The following is a 13436-nucleotide window of genomic DNA, read 5'->3' as shown; positions in this document are numbered from 1 at the left end:
GCACACATGGTGCAAAGCTCAAGAACCTGAGTAAAGATCCCGGTTCGAGCCATCGGCTCCCCACCTTCAGGGGAGCCGCTTCACAAGCTGTGAAGCAGGTCTGCAGGTGTCTCTCTTTCTCTCCCCCTTTCTGTCTTCCCCTCCTCTCTCCATTTCTTTCTGTCCTATGCAACAATGATAACAATAATAATAACTACAAAAATAAAACAACAAGGGCAACAAAAGGGAATGAATAAATAAATAAATATAAAAAACATTAAAAAATAGTAATCTGACAGGGGTTGAGCGTTAGCACAGCAGATTAAGCGCACATGGTGGGAAGCACAAGGACCAGCATAAGGATACAGGTTCGAGGCCCTGGCTCCCCACCTGTGGGGGTCCCTTTACAAGCAGTGAAGTAGGTCTGTAGGTGTCTTTCTCCCTCTCTGTCTTCCCCTCCTCTCTCGGTTTCTCTCTGTCCTGTCCAACAATGATGACAACAATAATAATAACCACAACGACGACGACAAAACAAGGAAAACAAAAGAGGAAAAAAATAGCCTTCAGGAGCAATGTAGGCACTGAGCCCCAGCAGTAACCCTGGAGGCAAAAAAAAAAAAAAAATAGTGATAACTTAATTTCTTTAATAGAAAATATACTTCTAGATAATTAAGAAAGCACTTCATGGGTATTGATTTTTTAAAACATTTGTTTCTTTGAAGAGTGAATCAGAGAAATTTCCTGGATACTTAATGAATTTATATGCATCTGAATGACAGGAAAGTTAGCCTCCTGTTTGTTTCCTTATAGACTGACTACAAATAAATAGACTAGAGTTGGTCATATTATTTCTTGGACTTTTAACTTAAATCCAAGTTCATAGCTGTCCAAACTCAAGAGAGACAAAATCAGGAGATAGCAGAGGTGAATTGAAGAATTTATTCAGAGTAACAAAGTCAGAATATATAAGTATGAGTGAATTGAAAAAGTAGAAGTGAGATAGGGGAAGAAACTGGGTTCATTCAGTTATAAAGAACATGAAAGATAGTATTTCCCACTTCCCAAATTCCATCAAACAAATACAAAATATTCTTGAGGCATTGCTGATATTGGGGATTATTCATTCACCCAGAAGTTAGATTAAGAATCTCTAATTTATCTCCTGCTTTCAGTCGTGCTTAGTACTTCTATTTGCACTAAACTAGAAAAATATTGTAACAACTGCCTCTTTCAGGTATATGCTGAACAATCACAGGATAAGGCACTCAGTTTCTGCAGGTGTCTCTCTCTCCCTCTCTGTCTTCCTGTCCTCTCTCCATTTATCTCTGTCCTATCCAACAACAAATGACATCAACAACAACAATAATAACCACAACAAGGCTACAACAACAAGGGCAACAAAAGGGGGGGGAAATGGCCCCCAGGAGCAGTGGATTCATGGTGCAGGCACTGAGCCCCAGCAATAACCCTGGAGGGAAAAAATAAATAAAAAATAAAGCTTATCCAGACATTGTTCTTACTTTGCTATTAGCATTATCTAGCTTCCAGTCAAGTCCCCACCATGCTGGGGGAATATTTGGTGTTGCAGTATCTTTCCTTTCCCCCTCTGTCTCTTTATCTTAAAAAGGTCCATTCAGAGCAGTGAAGCCCTAGTTAAGACAAAATAAACAAACACTAAAGTCCTGTCTTATTTCACACATGGTTTAGTTAATAGAAATTTATTACTTCACACTACTGTTCTTGGTATTAAATATATTCTCAGGTAGAAGTGGATTTATAGTGGCCTGGGAGGTGGTACATGGGTAAAGCTGGACTCTTAAGGATGAAGTCCTCCTGAGCATTGCATATAAAGTGATACTCTGGGGTTCTCTCTCTCTTCCTCTCCCCCCACCTCCTCTCTTTTTCTTTTGCCTCCAGGGTTATTACTAGGAATACACTGCTAATGGCATTCATTTTTTCCATTTTATTGGATAGGACAGAGAGAAGCTGAGAAAGGAGGGAGAGAGAAAGACACCTACAGACCTGCTTCACCACTTGCAGGTGGGGAGCCAGTGGCTGAACAGGGATCTTTGAGCGAGTGGGTCCTTGAGCTTCGTGGTATGTGCGCTTAACCAGGTGTGCCACTGCTCGACCCCCTGTCTCTTCTCATACATGAATACATCTTGGTTTTTTTAAAGAAGTGGACTGAACAGAATATTTTGTATTTCCAATGAATAGAACCAGCTAATGATTATTGAAAACCAACTATATTGGGGTGGTGGTGGGCGATAGCGCAGCAGGTTAAGCACACATGGTGCAAAGCGCAAGGGCCGGAGTAAGGATCCGGTTAGAGGCCCCAGCTCCCCATCTGCAGGGGGGGGTCGCTTCACAAGCAGTGAAGCAGGTCTGCAGGTGTCTATCTTTCTCTCCTCTTCTCTGTCTTCCCCTCCTCTCTCCATTTTCTTTCTGTCCTATCCAACAACAACAACTATGACAACAATAACAATAACAACTACAACAAGCGCAACAGCAAGGGCAACAAAATGGGGGAAATGGTCTCCAAGAGCGGTGGATTCACGGTACAGGCACCGAGCCCCAGTGATAACCCTGAAGGCACAAAAAAAAAAAAAGAAAAAGAAAACCAACTATATGACAAACACTAAGTGCAATATATATATATATATATATATACACATACATACATATATATTATCATACATAACCCCTGCAACAACTTTATGAGAAAAATACTATGAGAGCTTCCGTTTTAAGAGGAATCCTATGGAATTTCTGAAATAGTGAGTTTCCTGAAGTCAGCCACCTAGAAAATGGCACTGCTGTGGCCCAGGAGGTGGCGCCATGGATAAAGCATTGGGCTCTCAAACATGAGGTCCTGAGTTTGATCCCCGCCAGCACATGTACCAGAGTAATGTCTGGTTCTTTCTCTTTCTCTCTCCAACTCTCTCATAAATAAATAAAATCTTTTAAAAAAAGAAAATACAATGGCACTGCCAAACTTCAAACCCAGAGATTGCCGTAGTGCCAGACTTTTAAATCACCATTACTTTATTCTTTTCCATATATGTTTATGACAGTTTTCTTGATTATACTATTTACAAATAGGTCATAGTTACAGAAACATTTTCTAATCCCTTAACCTTTTTCTAAGTGAAAACCTAAAAGGTAGTTATAAAACAAATAAAAAGTCTTAATAGTATATCAGATAATAATTTCAGATAATATCAGTACATAATTTTTATACCAACAATGAAATTAATTTGATAAAATATGTTTATAATTTAGTAGATACAGAGATTTACCAGCATGGCAATAGTGCTAGAGTATATGTGTGTGTATACATATTTAAAAATATTTTTTTCTACTGAGTTGCCTCAACAAATTGGTATCCTGTTTCACTCCATTACTCCAGGAGTAAAATGCTACTGCCTGGTGATCTCATTATAAAGTAATTTGCTAATCCTTATTACAGAATACATTCTTAGAATTTAGAACCTAGTGAATCCTAGAATCAAAACACTTACTCAGATATTAATACAGATGAATTTGTAAAAGGACTACTGTGAAAGTAGTTTCAGAATGTTCTTGCCTCAAAGGAGAACATCAAGCAGCAAATAAGAGCAAGTCTATAAGAGATTACTAGCAATCAACATATGTATTAGAATAGAAAGGTGGGGCTCAGGAGACAGCATAGTGATAATGCAAAAAGACTTTCATGCCTGAGGCTCTGAGGTCCAAGATTCAATCCCCTGCAACACCATAAACCAGAGTTGAGCAGTGCTTAAGTGTCTCTCTCTCTTCCTCCCTCTTTTTCTTTCATTAAAAATTAAAAAAATACTTTTAAGTGTCAAATTGTGGGAAAAACACACACAAAAAATGAAAGAAAGGTGAAAACTTCCCTCTATTTGTAGGTATAAATGTGAGGAGAAAAGAACTGCTTCTGCTTAAGTCAAATGATTTGGTATAGAAAGAGAAAAGAAATTGCACTTTTAAGTTAGGTACCTTGATTCTAGTCATTGCTCCACATTCTACATATAGTAGCAAGCAATTTACCAAAATATGTTAAAAATATCCACTCAACTCTTGAAAAAAATAAAGAATAGCATTGCATCCAGGGTAACCTATTTTTTTTAAATATAAAAAACTATGGAAATGTAGAACAGTCATTGATTGGATTAGATTCTTTGTCTAATAAAAACTATAATTTGGGGGCCAGGTGGTGGTGCTCTGGGTTAAGCATAAATGGCGCGAAGCACAAGAACTGGCATGAGGATCCTGGTTCGAGCCCCTGGCTCCCCAACTGCAGGGCGGTCACTTCACAAGTGCTTCACTAGTGAAGCAGGTCTGCAGGTGTCTATCTTTCTCTCCCCCTTCCTGTTTACCCCTCCTCTCTCAATTTCTCTCTGTCCTGTCCAACAACAACAATAATAACAATGAAATGGGAAAAAAGGCCACCAGGTGCAGTGGATTTGTAGTGCAGGCACTGAGCCACCACAGTAACCCTGGAGGTAAATACATATATAATTTAGACTTCCAGAGGCATGGTTATGGAGTAGGAGCCATTTCAGACAGCTCTCTTAGAAACAAGAAAAAAAAAATCACCTGAGAACTCAGTGAAAAACAACCAGGATTTCTTCAGAAACTCACTAAGGCACAGAGACCAAGGTGCAGATGCTACTATGATTCCATCATTGGGAAATATAGGCTGCAGAACTATAAGTTGGAGTCAATACTATTTCCATCTCCAAGGGATAGGGACAGCTCAACTCTGTCTGGGTAATATATAGATGGAAATTATTCTTTTTCAAACAGTTAATCATACGGCATCCTTTTGCCCATTTTTTTTTTCCTGTGTAGGTCATCAATATTTCCTTAAGTGACCTTCCTAGATGTTTTGTTGTTTTGCGTGTAGATTGAGGCTTCAATTATCTGTGAGTCTTCCCTTCCTGGCAAATGAAGATCCTTATATAGCCAGGATTGGAGAATTAGAGTAAAGTGGAATAGTCTAGTATGTGCCAACTATTTTGAGTTAAAACAAAACTAAAATTTTATTCTTGAATAAAGAGACCCACTAAGAAAGTAACACTACTATCTAGGCTCCAAAGGTACAGATAAAGAAGCAAGGATCTGGGGGGCATGGGGAGGGGCTAGAAGGGGTATTGGGTCCAGCTACATGCTGAAGGAAAAGGACATAAATAGGAGGTGAGAAAGATTTTGTAGAGGCCTATTGTGTGGGATGAGAAATTGCTCCCATGTGTCAACCACTGCACTGTAAATTATCACCCCCGTAAAAAAGGAGAAAGACAAAAAAATGACACAGACATGCAGAAATACAGGGACAAGTGCAGAAACCTATAGATAGAATCCTGAATGACCACAGAGACAGAACCTGCCCCAGAGTCTTCAGGCACCCAGTGCATCACCCACCCACCCAGTTGGACCAGTTGAGAAGGAGGAGTAAGCACACATTCATTTTTGTGTTAGGGATCTGATTCAGCAACCCCTGTATTCCTGACATTTTCAAAGATTTCTACGTTTGCTTTAATGTTTTTGAAAGGCTTGAAATTTGTGAGTTCTGATCAATAAGCATCTTTTTTTTTCTGCATCAGATTTTGTCCTTGTCCCAGGGATTAATGGTATGCTTATTGGATAGAATCTGACTAGTCAAATTAATCATGACAGAATTCAAATTCTGAGAGCAATACTACTTCAGCAATTTTAAAACATGCTTTTTCATTACAGATAGTCCCTAATGCGATGTAGCTTGAGTTATAATTTTTCAACTTTACACTGGTGGAAAAGTTACATGCATTCAGTAGAAATCTCAGTATGATACTCTCTTCCTGATACTGGTCAGTGACAACAAGCCACAGTCCCAGTCACAGGATACTGAGGGTAAATAACCAATATTCTACAGTGTAGTCAGTTACTCTGTCATCTCATCATTCATGGCACTTAGTTCAGCTATATTCATTAATGGTAAGGAACCATGCAAACATGAAGCTGAAGCACTGAACTAATATTTAAGCATGGAGAGAATCCATGCAACCATTCTACTCTTCATTTTCCATCGAACAAAGAGTTTGTTCAACACTTTATTATATTTATTTTCCCTTTTTTTGCCCTTGTTTTTTATTGTTGTTGTAGTTTTTATTGTTGTTGCTATTGATGTCGTCACTGTTACGACAAAGAGAAACGGAGAGAGGAGGGGAAGACCGAGAGGGGGAGAGAAAGATAGACAACTGCAGACCTGCTTCACCGCCTGTGAAGTGATTCACTTTATTATAAGGAAGGCTTTGAGGGGATTGGGCTGTAGCACAGCAGGTTAAGCACATATGGTGTGAAGCACAAGGACCAGCGTAATGATCCTGGTTCTAGCCCAGATCCCCACCTGCAAGGGGGGGGGTCACTTCATAAGAGGTGAAGCAGGTCTGAGGTGTCTGACTTTCTCTCCCCACCCCCCTCTCAATTTCTCTGTCCTATCCAACAACAACAACAATGGCAACAATAACAGTAACAACAAGGACAACAAAATGGGAAAAATAGCCTCCAGGAGCAGTGGATTCTAGTGCAGGCACTAAGCCCCAGCAATAAACCTGGAGGCAAAAAAAAAGAAGGCTTTGAGATGATTTTGCCCAACTCTCTAGGTTAATGAGACAGCTTAAGTGCTTTTAAAGGAGTGTAGAGTGATGAAAAGTAGGTGTATGAAATGCATCTTTTTGGAAATTTATTTATCTATGAGTTTATCAGGATATAATTCTATCGTAAGCCAAGGAATATCTACATAATTAGAAAAACTCATAGGAATGCCAAAAGGAAGAGAGAATTAAAATGCTAGATTTTCTTTCTTTCTTTCTTTCTTTCTTTCTTTCTTTCTTTCTTTCTTTCTTTCTTTCTTTCTTTTTTTCCTTACCAGAGTACTCACTGTTCAGTTCCAGCTTATGGTAGTGGTGTGGGGGAATTGAAACTATGACTTCGGAGCCTCAGGCATGAGAGTCTTCTTGCATAACCATTATGCTATCTACCCCCACACCAAAGGCTAGAGTTTTAAAAAATACTCTTCAAATAATTGTATTGAACAGTTAGTGGCTTACAGTATAGTTGTACTTATGTCCTTTCTCACTATCACGCAGCAGGACCCCAGCATACCCCCCCCCCACTTCTCCTCTTTCTCAAGAGGGCCTAACTTTGGTGTAATACACCACACACGGTCCAAGAATCACTTTGTGTTTTCCCTTTCAAAAGGACAGAATTCTTTTTTTAAGTCAGTATTAGTCAAGAATTTTCCCCAAGTTACATAGATCTACAAATCTCTAAAAACATTGAGAAAAATAAATCCAAGCCTAATATCACCAGGAATATTATAGCTAATTTTCCAAAGATCAAAGATAAAGAAAGAGTACTGTTATCAGCTAAAGAAAAGTGAAGAAACAATTTGTCCTGCTATATATCTTACCACCTTTCAGCCACCAAGCTGCAGATGCTACTATGACACCAACCTGACTTCCCTGGACAGAGACCCCACTGTTGTATCCTGGAATCCCATCTCTTCAGTGCCCAACCCCATTGGGAAAGATAGAAACAGGCTGAAAGTATGGATCAACCTGCCAACGCCCATGTCCAGCAGAGAAGCAATTACAGAAGCCAGACCTTCCATCTTCTGCATCCCATAAATGCAGTCCATACTGCCAGAGAGGGATGGATAAAGAATAAAGAAGCTTCCAATAGAGGGGATGGGACATGACCCTCTGGTGGTGGGAAATGTATGAAATTGCACCCCTATTAATCTTACAATCTTGTTAATCATTACTAAATTACTAATAGAAGTTTTAATAAATTAAAGAAAAATGAAGAGCCATCTATAAAGATACTCCTATAAAGTTATCAGCTGATTTCTCAACAGAAACTCTAAAGGCTAGATAACGCCAAGATAGACTGGCTGGGCTGTATGCCGGATTCTTGGGGGGGGGGGGGGCTGGTGGGTGGGTAGAGAGAATACCCCCAATACTGAAGCTTTGTCCAATGCAGTAGAGGCAGGCTCAAACCTGAGTCACACACAGGGCAAAACAAGCAGAGTAACCAGTTAAGCTATTTTGCTGCCACCTCCAACATATTTTTACCTCAATAGCTGTATTATTTATTACTCTGATTTATTTTTTTATTGCTGTGATTTCTGCTATGACTTTCTTCATACTTTTTCTTGCAAGTTTTCTTCTATCAAAATTTTCATTTCATTGAGTATCCTTAAAAAAGAAGTTTGTATAGTTCTGTTGAATTTGAAGCTTTTTTTCTTCTATCATTGTGGATGACTTCTTCTGTTTTTCCAGTAAATTTGATGCTCCCTGAGGTCCAGAGACAGGGGTCTGCATTTGAGTGGGCATAGGTATTGCCTAGGGATTTGCAGTCACAACTGCTTTGATGAGGATATAGCACAGAGGTTGTACCAATATGGGGCAGAGACAAGCAAGATCTTTAATCTAAGAAATAAATGACTGACTCAAAACCACCATTAAATGGATGTCTGTTGGTGGCATTCCCTATTAAATGTTTTAACTCAGACAGTTTCCCCTTCAGCTGCTTTCCAGCTGAATGGTATGAAGATACTGTTTATACTAAAGATAGAAGTAAAATCCTTTTTTTGAAGTACCCCGTATTTCCACACATTTACTTATAGTGTGGATTAAACTGTCATATATATTTGAATGTACATTATTGTCACTATAAAATAGAAGCCATCCAAATCGTTAGTGTCAGTCACATTTCTAATATCTACTTTTTAATGAGATTTCTAATGAAAGTATGGTTTGCAGATGAAAAGTTTAAATATCTTAATATAGATACAAATAATTGAGTTAATTTATAATGATTTAACCAAACTCATAGAAGGCTTAGTTTGATGATCCTTCCCAACCTAAGAATTCCATATATTTTATTAATTGTAGTTTAAGATTTAAAGTTTGAAAAGAGTAAAAAGATACTGGAGGGATTATTATAATGAAATATTCTCTTTGAAATGTGAAAATCTGGTTGCATTCCATAATTAATTTTCCCTATGAGCTAAATTTTCAGCAGATTTACACTGGATTGCCATTAAAAAAATAAAACTTAAAACAACCCCAGGGCTATTTGCATATACATATTAACTTTGAAAAAAAACTGCTTTGACAGCATAAATATTTGAGCTTCTTCTTCTTCTAGCGTTTGCCCTTCTTCCGTAGCCAGTCAACAGTGTCAGGTTGAGCCTGATGTAAAGTTTCGAGACCTCACTTGAATCTGGAGAGGTGGCAGTCGTTGACTATGTGGGTCATAGTCTGTTTGTAGCCGCAGGGGCAGTTCGGGTCGTCTCTGGCTCCCCAGCGATGGAACATAGCGGCACACCGGCCATGGCCTGTTCGATAGCGATTGAGGAGGGCCCAATCATAACGTGCTAGGTCAAAGCCGGGTTGACGCTTGCAGGGGTCTGTGATGAGGTGTTTGTTCTTTACCTCAGCAGACTGCCAGCTCTGTTTCCAAGAGTCTGGAACAGAGAAGTTCAGTGTAGGCGTAGGGGACCAGATTGGGTGACGAGACGTCAAGCGTTGGACAGGGTGGGCGAAGATACCCGCGTAGATTGGCAGGTCCGGTCGAGCATAGACGTGGGAAATGAACTTAGATGATGCCGCATCCCAACGAATATCTGGCAGGGCGATGTTGCTAAGAACTGGCAGCCATGGAACCGGGGTGGAATGGATGGTTCCAAAAATGATCCTCATGGAGGAATATAATTTGGAATTGACCAAGTGGACATGGGGGCTACAGAACCATACTGGGGCACAGTATTCTGCAGTGGAATAGCATAATGCCAGAGATGATGATCGTAGTGTGGAAGCACTCGAGCCCCATGAGGAGCTGGCCAGTCTTGCAATGATGTTATTCCTCGCGCCCACCTTTGCTGCAGTTTTTATGAGATGATTGTGAAATGACAGGGTGCGATCAAGAGTAACGCTAAGATAGACTGGCTGGGCTTTGTGCCGGATTCTCGTATCGTCAAGCTGCACATTAAGCTCACACGAGGCCAAGGCATGGTGTAGATGGAAAACAGATGATACCGTTTTTGCAGTGCTAGGGATTAGTCGCCATTTTTTACAGTAATCAGATATCAGAGACATGTCTTTCATGAGTGTTTCCTTGAGGATGTCAAACTTGGATGCCTGAGTTGCACAGCAGATGTCATCGGCGTAGATGAACTTCCTTTGAGCTTAAATAGTATAATTATTTTGTTTATATAGACATAAAAGTAAACAATTACAATATTTTGATTTGAGACCAAAATGGGCACAATTAAAAACAAATACAGAGAATAAAGTCTTCTGTTATTGTACCTACCTCCAATGTGATGCTATAATGGCCAACAAATGCTGCATTCATCCATGATCTTGAATGGGGATCACCCAAGAATTCTATATGATACTGTTCAACATTTCCATCCAAGTCATAGGTTGCATAACTCCCTTTAAAAGGATCAGGGCAAAGTATCCCTGGCCAACTTGGAAAAGAAAACATTTCAAATTACTATTATGTTTCAGAAAAGGCAAACATCAGTAGATTTATTCACAATACTATATCTCACTCCTTTGAATTTTAGTAACTTAAAAAATGTAAACATTCATGCTTGTATTTTTTTAATATTTATTTATTTTCCCTTTTGTTACCCTTGTTGTCAGGCTTGTATTTTTAAAAGAAAGATATACACTTGAGACAAGTAACCATTTGTTTATTTGTAGATATAGAAAATTTTGAAATAGTCACAAACTTAAGATAGACATAAAACATGAGAAAATGGAATGGTTTTGTATACTTCTGATGATAAAGGGGAAATAAAGGTTAATCATTATTGTGGCAGAGTTGAATCAACTCTAACCAGTAGGATTAATTAAACAAATGTTAATCTACCAGTGCTTCTGGCTGGGTGGGAGAGAGCTTGCATTTCCTGGTTCAAGTCTGACTGAGTATACAGTTATCTCAGACTGTGATAACACTGAAGATTATAGCTATTTTGAGGAAAAGCAAAAACTAGAGCTCAGTCTGACCCCTTCCCCTCATCTATCCCACTGGCAGGTGACTAAATTACTAAAAATCTTTATTTCTGGAAATGGATACTTTTCTGAAAGTAAATATTTATGTGTATGCTCAAGAAGAAGAAATTTAATTTTTCATTTACTAAAAATGGGAGCTTTTAATACTTTACTAATCTCTGACCTACTGTTGAGAAAATAGAAGAGTTCAGGAAGGCACTAAGAAAACAAAGCTATGAGTAGGAAATACACAGTAAAAATCTGATAGAATCTTATAGATCAAGATTCAAAATATGCATGTCTAATACACTCAAACATTCCAAAACCTGTAGAAGTGCCAAATTGCACTGCAGCTGGCAGCATTTTATAGTAAAAAAGGTAAGTGAGACTGAAATCAGAAAACTCAGGTTCTGATTTAGCCTTCTATTAGGAAAGGGACTTGATACAGGCTAAGTATGCATCATGTTAAAATATTATAATCTAAAACTGTATGAACAGAATTCTGTCCCCTCAAAACATTCATATGCTGAAAGTCTAAGTCCTAGTATCTCAGAATATTTGTATTTGAAGGTAAGACCTTCAAAGAAGCAACTAAGTAAAAGGCAAACCCTAATCCAGTAAGACTAGTCTCGTTATAAAAAGAGATTGGGTCTCTGGGGACACACCCTACTAGGGAAAGAGAGAGGCAGACTGGGAGTATGGATCGACCAGTCAACGCCCATGTTCAGCGGGGAAGCAGTTACAGAAGTCAGACCTTCTACCTTCTGCAACCCTCAATGACCCTGGGTCCATGCTCCCAGAGGGATAGAGAATGGAAAAGCTATCAGGGGAGGGGGTGGGTTATGGAAACTGGGTGGTGGGAATTGTGTGGCGTTGTACCCCTCCTACCCTATGGTTTTGTTAATTAATCCTTTCTTAAATTAAATAAATAAATAAATAAATAAAATTTTGAAAAAAAAAAAAAAAGAGATTGGGAAGGGGCCAGGTGGTGGTGCACCTGGCTAAGTGCACACATTACAGAACACAAGGACCTGTTCACACCTGCAGGGGGAAAGCTTCACGAGTGGTGAAGCAGGGCTGCAGGTGTCTTTCTGTCTTTCTCCCTCTCTATTTCCTCCTCCCTTCTCAATTTCTCTGTCTCTATCCAATAGTAAATAAATAAGTAAACATTTAAAAAAGTAAAAAGAAAAAAAAAAGCAGAAAGAAATTGGGATGAGGACATACACAGAAGGAACTCTTAAATGAAGATACAAAGAGAAACAAGTATCCACAAGTTAGAACCTCAGAAGAATCGATTGTATCAGTACCTTAATTCCAGACATTTAGGCCTCAAAACTGTGAAAAAAAATTTTGGGTTTTTTGTTTTCATTGCATTATTGATAGTAAAGTCACAAAGTTATAGTAATTCACTTACTATAGCCAAAATAAAGTTTTGATAGATCACTTATTGATAATAAAATATAACTTAATGGATATATTTCATGTTTATTAGTAGAGTTTATAATCAAATAGCAAAAAACTAATTATCTGCAGATATGTGGATATTTCTATAACATTTGGATGTGGTAGTGTTTTTTGTTTGTTTTCTTATTGCTGAGTTTGACAAGCTTTTTATATATTTTGCTTCTTAGTCTTTTGTCTGATGTATGGTATATAAAAACTACTCTGTAAGAGGAAAAATAATTAATAATAAAAATAATAATAACAATGGGATTGGTGTATTGTCTTTTACTTTGGTGTTTTACCAAAGTAAAAGACTCTGGTGTGGGTGGGGGGAAGAGTACAGGTCCTGGAAAAGGATGACAGAGGACCTAGTGGGGGTTGTATTGTTATGTGGAAAACTGAGAAATGTTATGCATGTACAAATTATTGTATTTACTGTCAACTGTCAAACATTAATTCTGATAAAGAAATTTTTAAAAATGATGATTATATAAAATTGCCATTTCCCAAGTGTAATTGTCTAGAAGTGATGACTTGATTGTAGCAGTCACCAGAGATGGTAGAATGTGACAGTGGAGTCAATACAGCCGGAGAGACAGTGCAGTGACAGAATATAGGGCTTCTTGTCTATGTTGACTCCCAGATAAGCCAAAATAACCAGAGCTGAGCAGTAGTAGATTTAAAAAAATTGAAATGAAAATTTCCTCTTGGTGCTGATTCAAGTCTTACTGCTTCTGAACCATTCTGATTCAAGGGAAGATGAAAGACAGACAGCCTTCAATCATAGACATGAAAGGCTAGAGGATTACAAATTAAGTCAGACTATCTGGAATCCATAGAAGCCAAATTCTTAATTAGAATTGGAAGTGATAATTGAAAGTTAAGTGGAGGTTCAGGACCTAAATGAAGACCATCTGACTATTGTCAAGTTCATGTCTCAATATCACTGCTTTTTCAGAGTCT

General features: G+C 38.5%; 1 protein-coding gene across 2 annotated transcripts in view; it reads right to left on the bottom strand.

Annotated features, from left to right (window-relative positions):
* ZCWPW2 (zinc finger CW-type and PWWP domain containing 2) overlaps positions 1-13436 on the bottom strand; it is a 119192-nt gene that overhangs the window by 80934 nt on the left and 24822 nt on the right. For both annotated transcript variants that reach the window (XM_060180459.1, XM_060180460.1), the window contains one exon: positions 10342-10501. In XM_060180459.1, the coding sequence (XP_060036442.1) occupies positions 10342-10501 (160 nt within the window). The remainder of the gene's footprint in view (positions 1-10341; positions 10502-13436) is intronic.

The sequence above is a fragment of the Erinaceus europaeus genome, chromosome 21, assembly GCF_950295315.1.
Source record: "Erinaceus europaeus chromosome 21, mEriEur2.1, whole genome shotgun sequence".
NCBI classification, from domain to species: domain Eukaryota; kingdom Metazoa; phylum Chordata; class Mammalia; order Eulipotyphla; family Erinaceidae; genus Erinaceus; species Erinaceus europaeus.
This window is presented reverse-complemented; position numbering and strand designations above follow the sequence as displayed.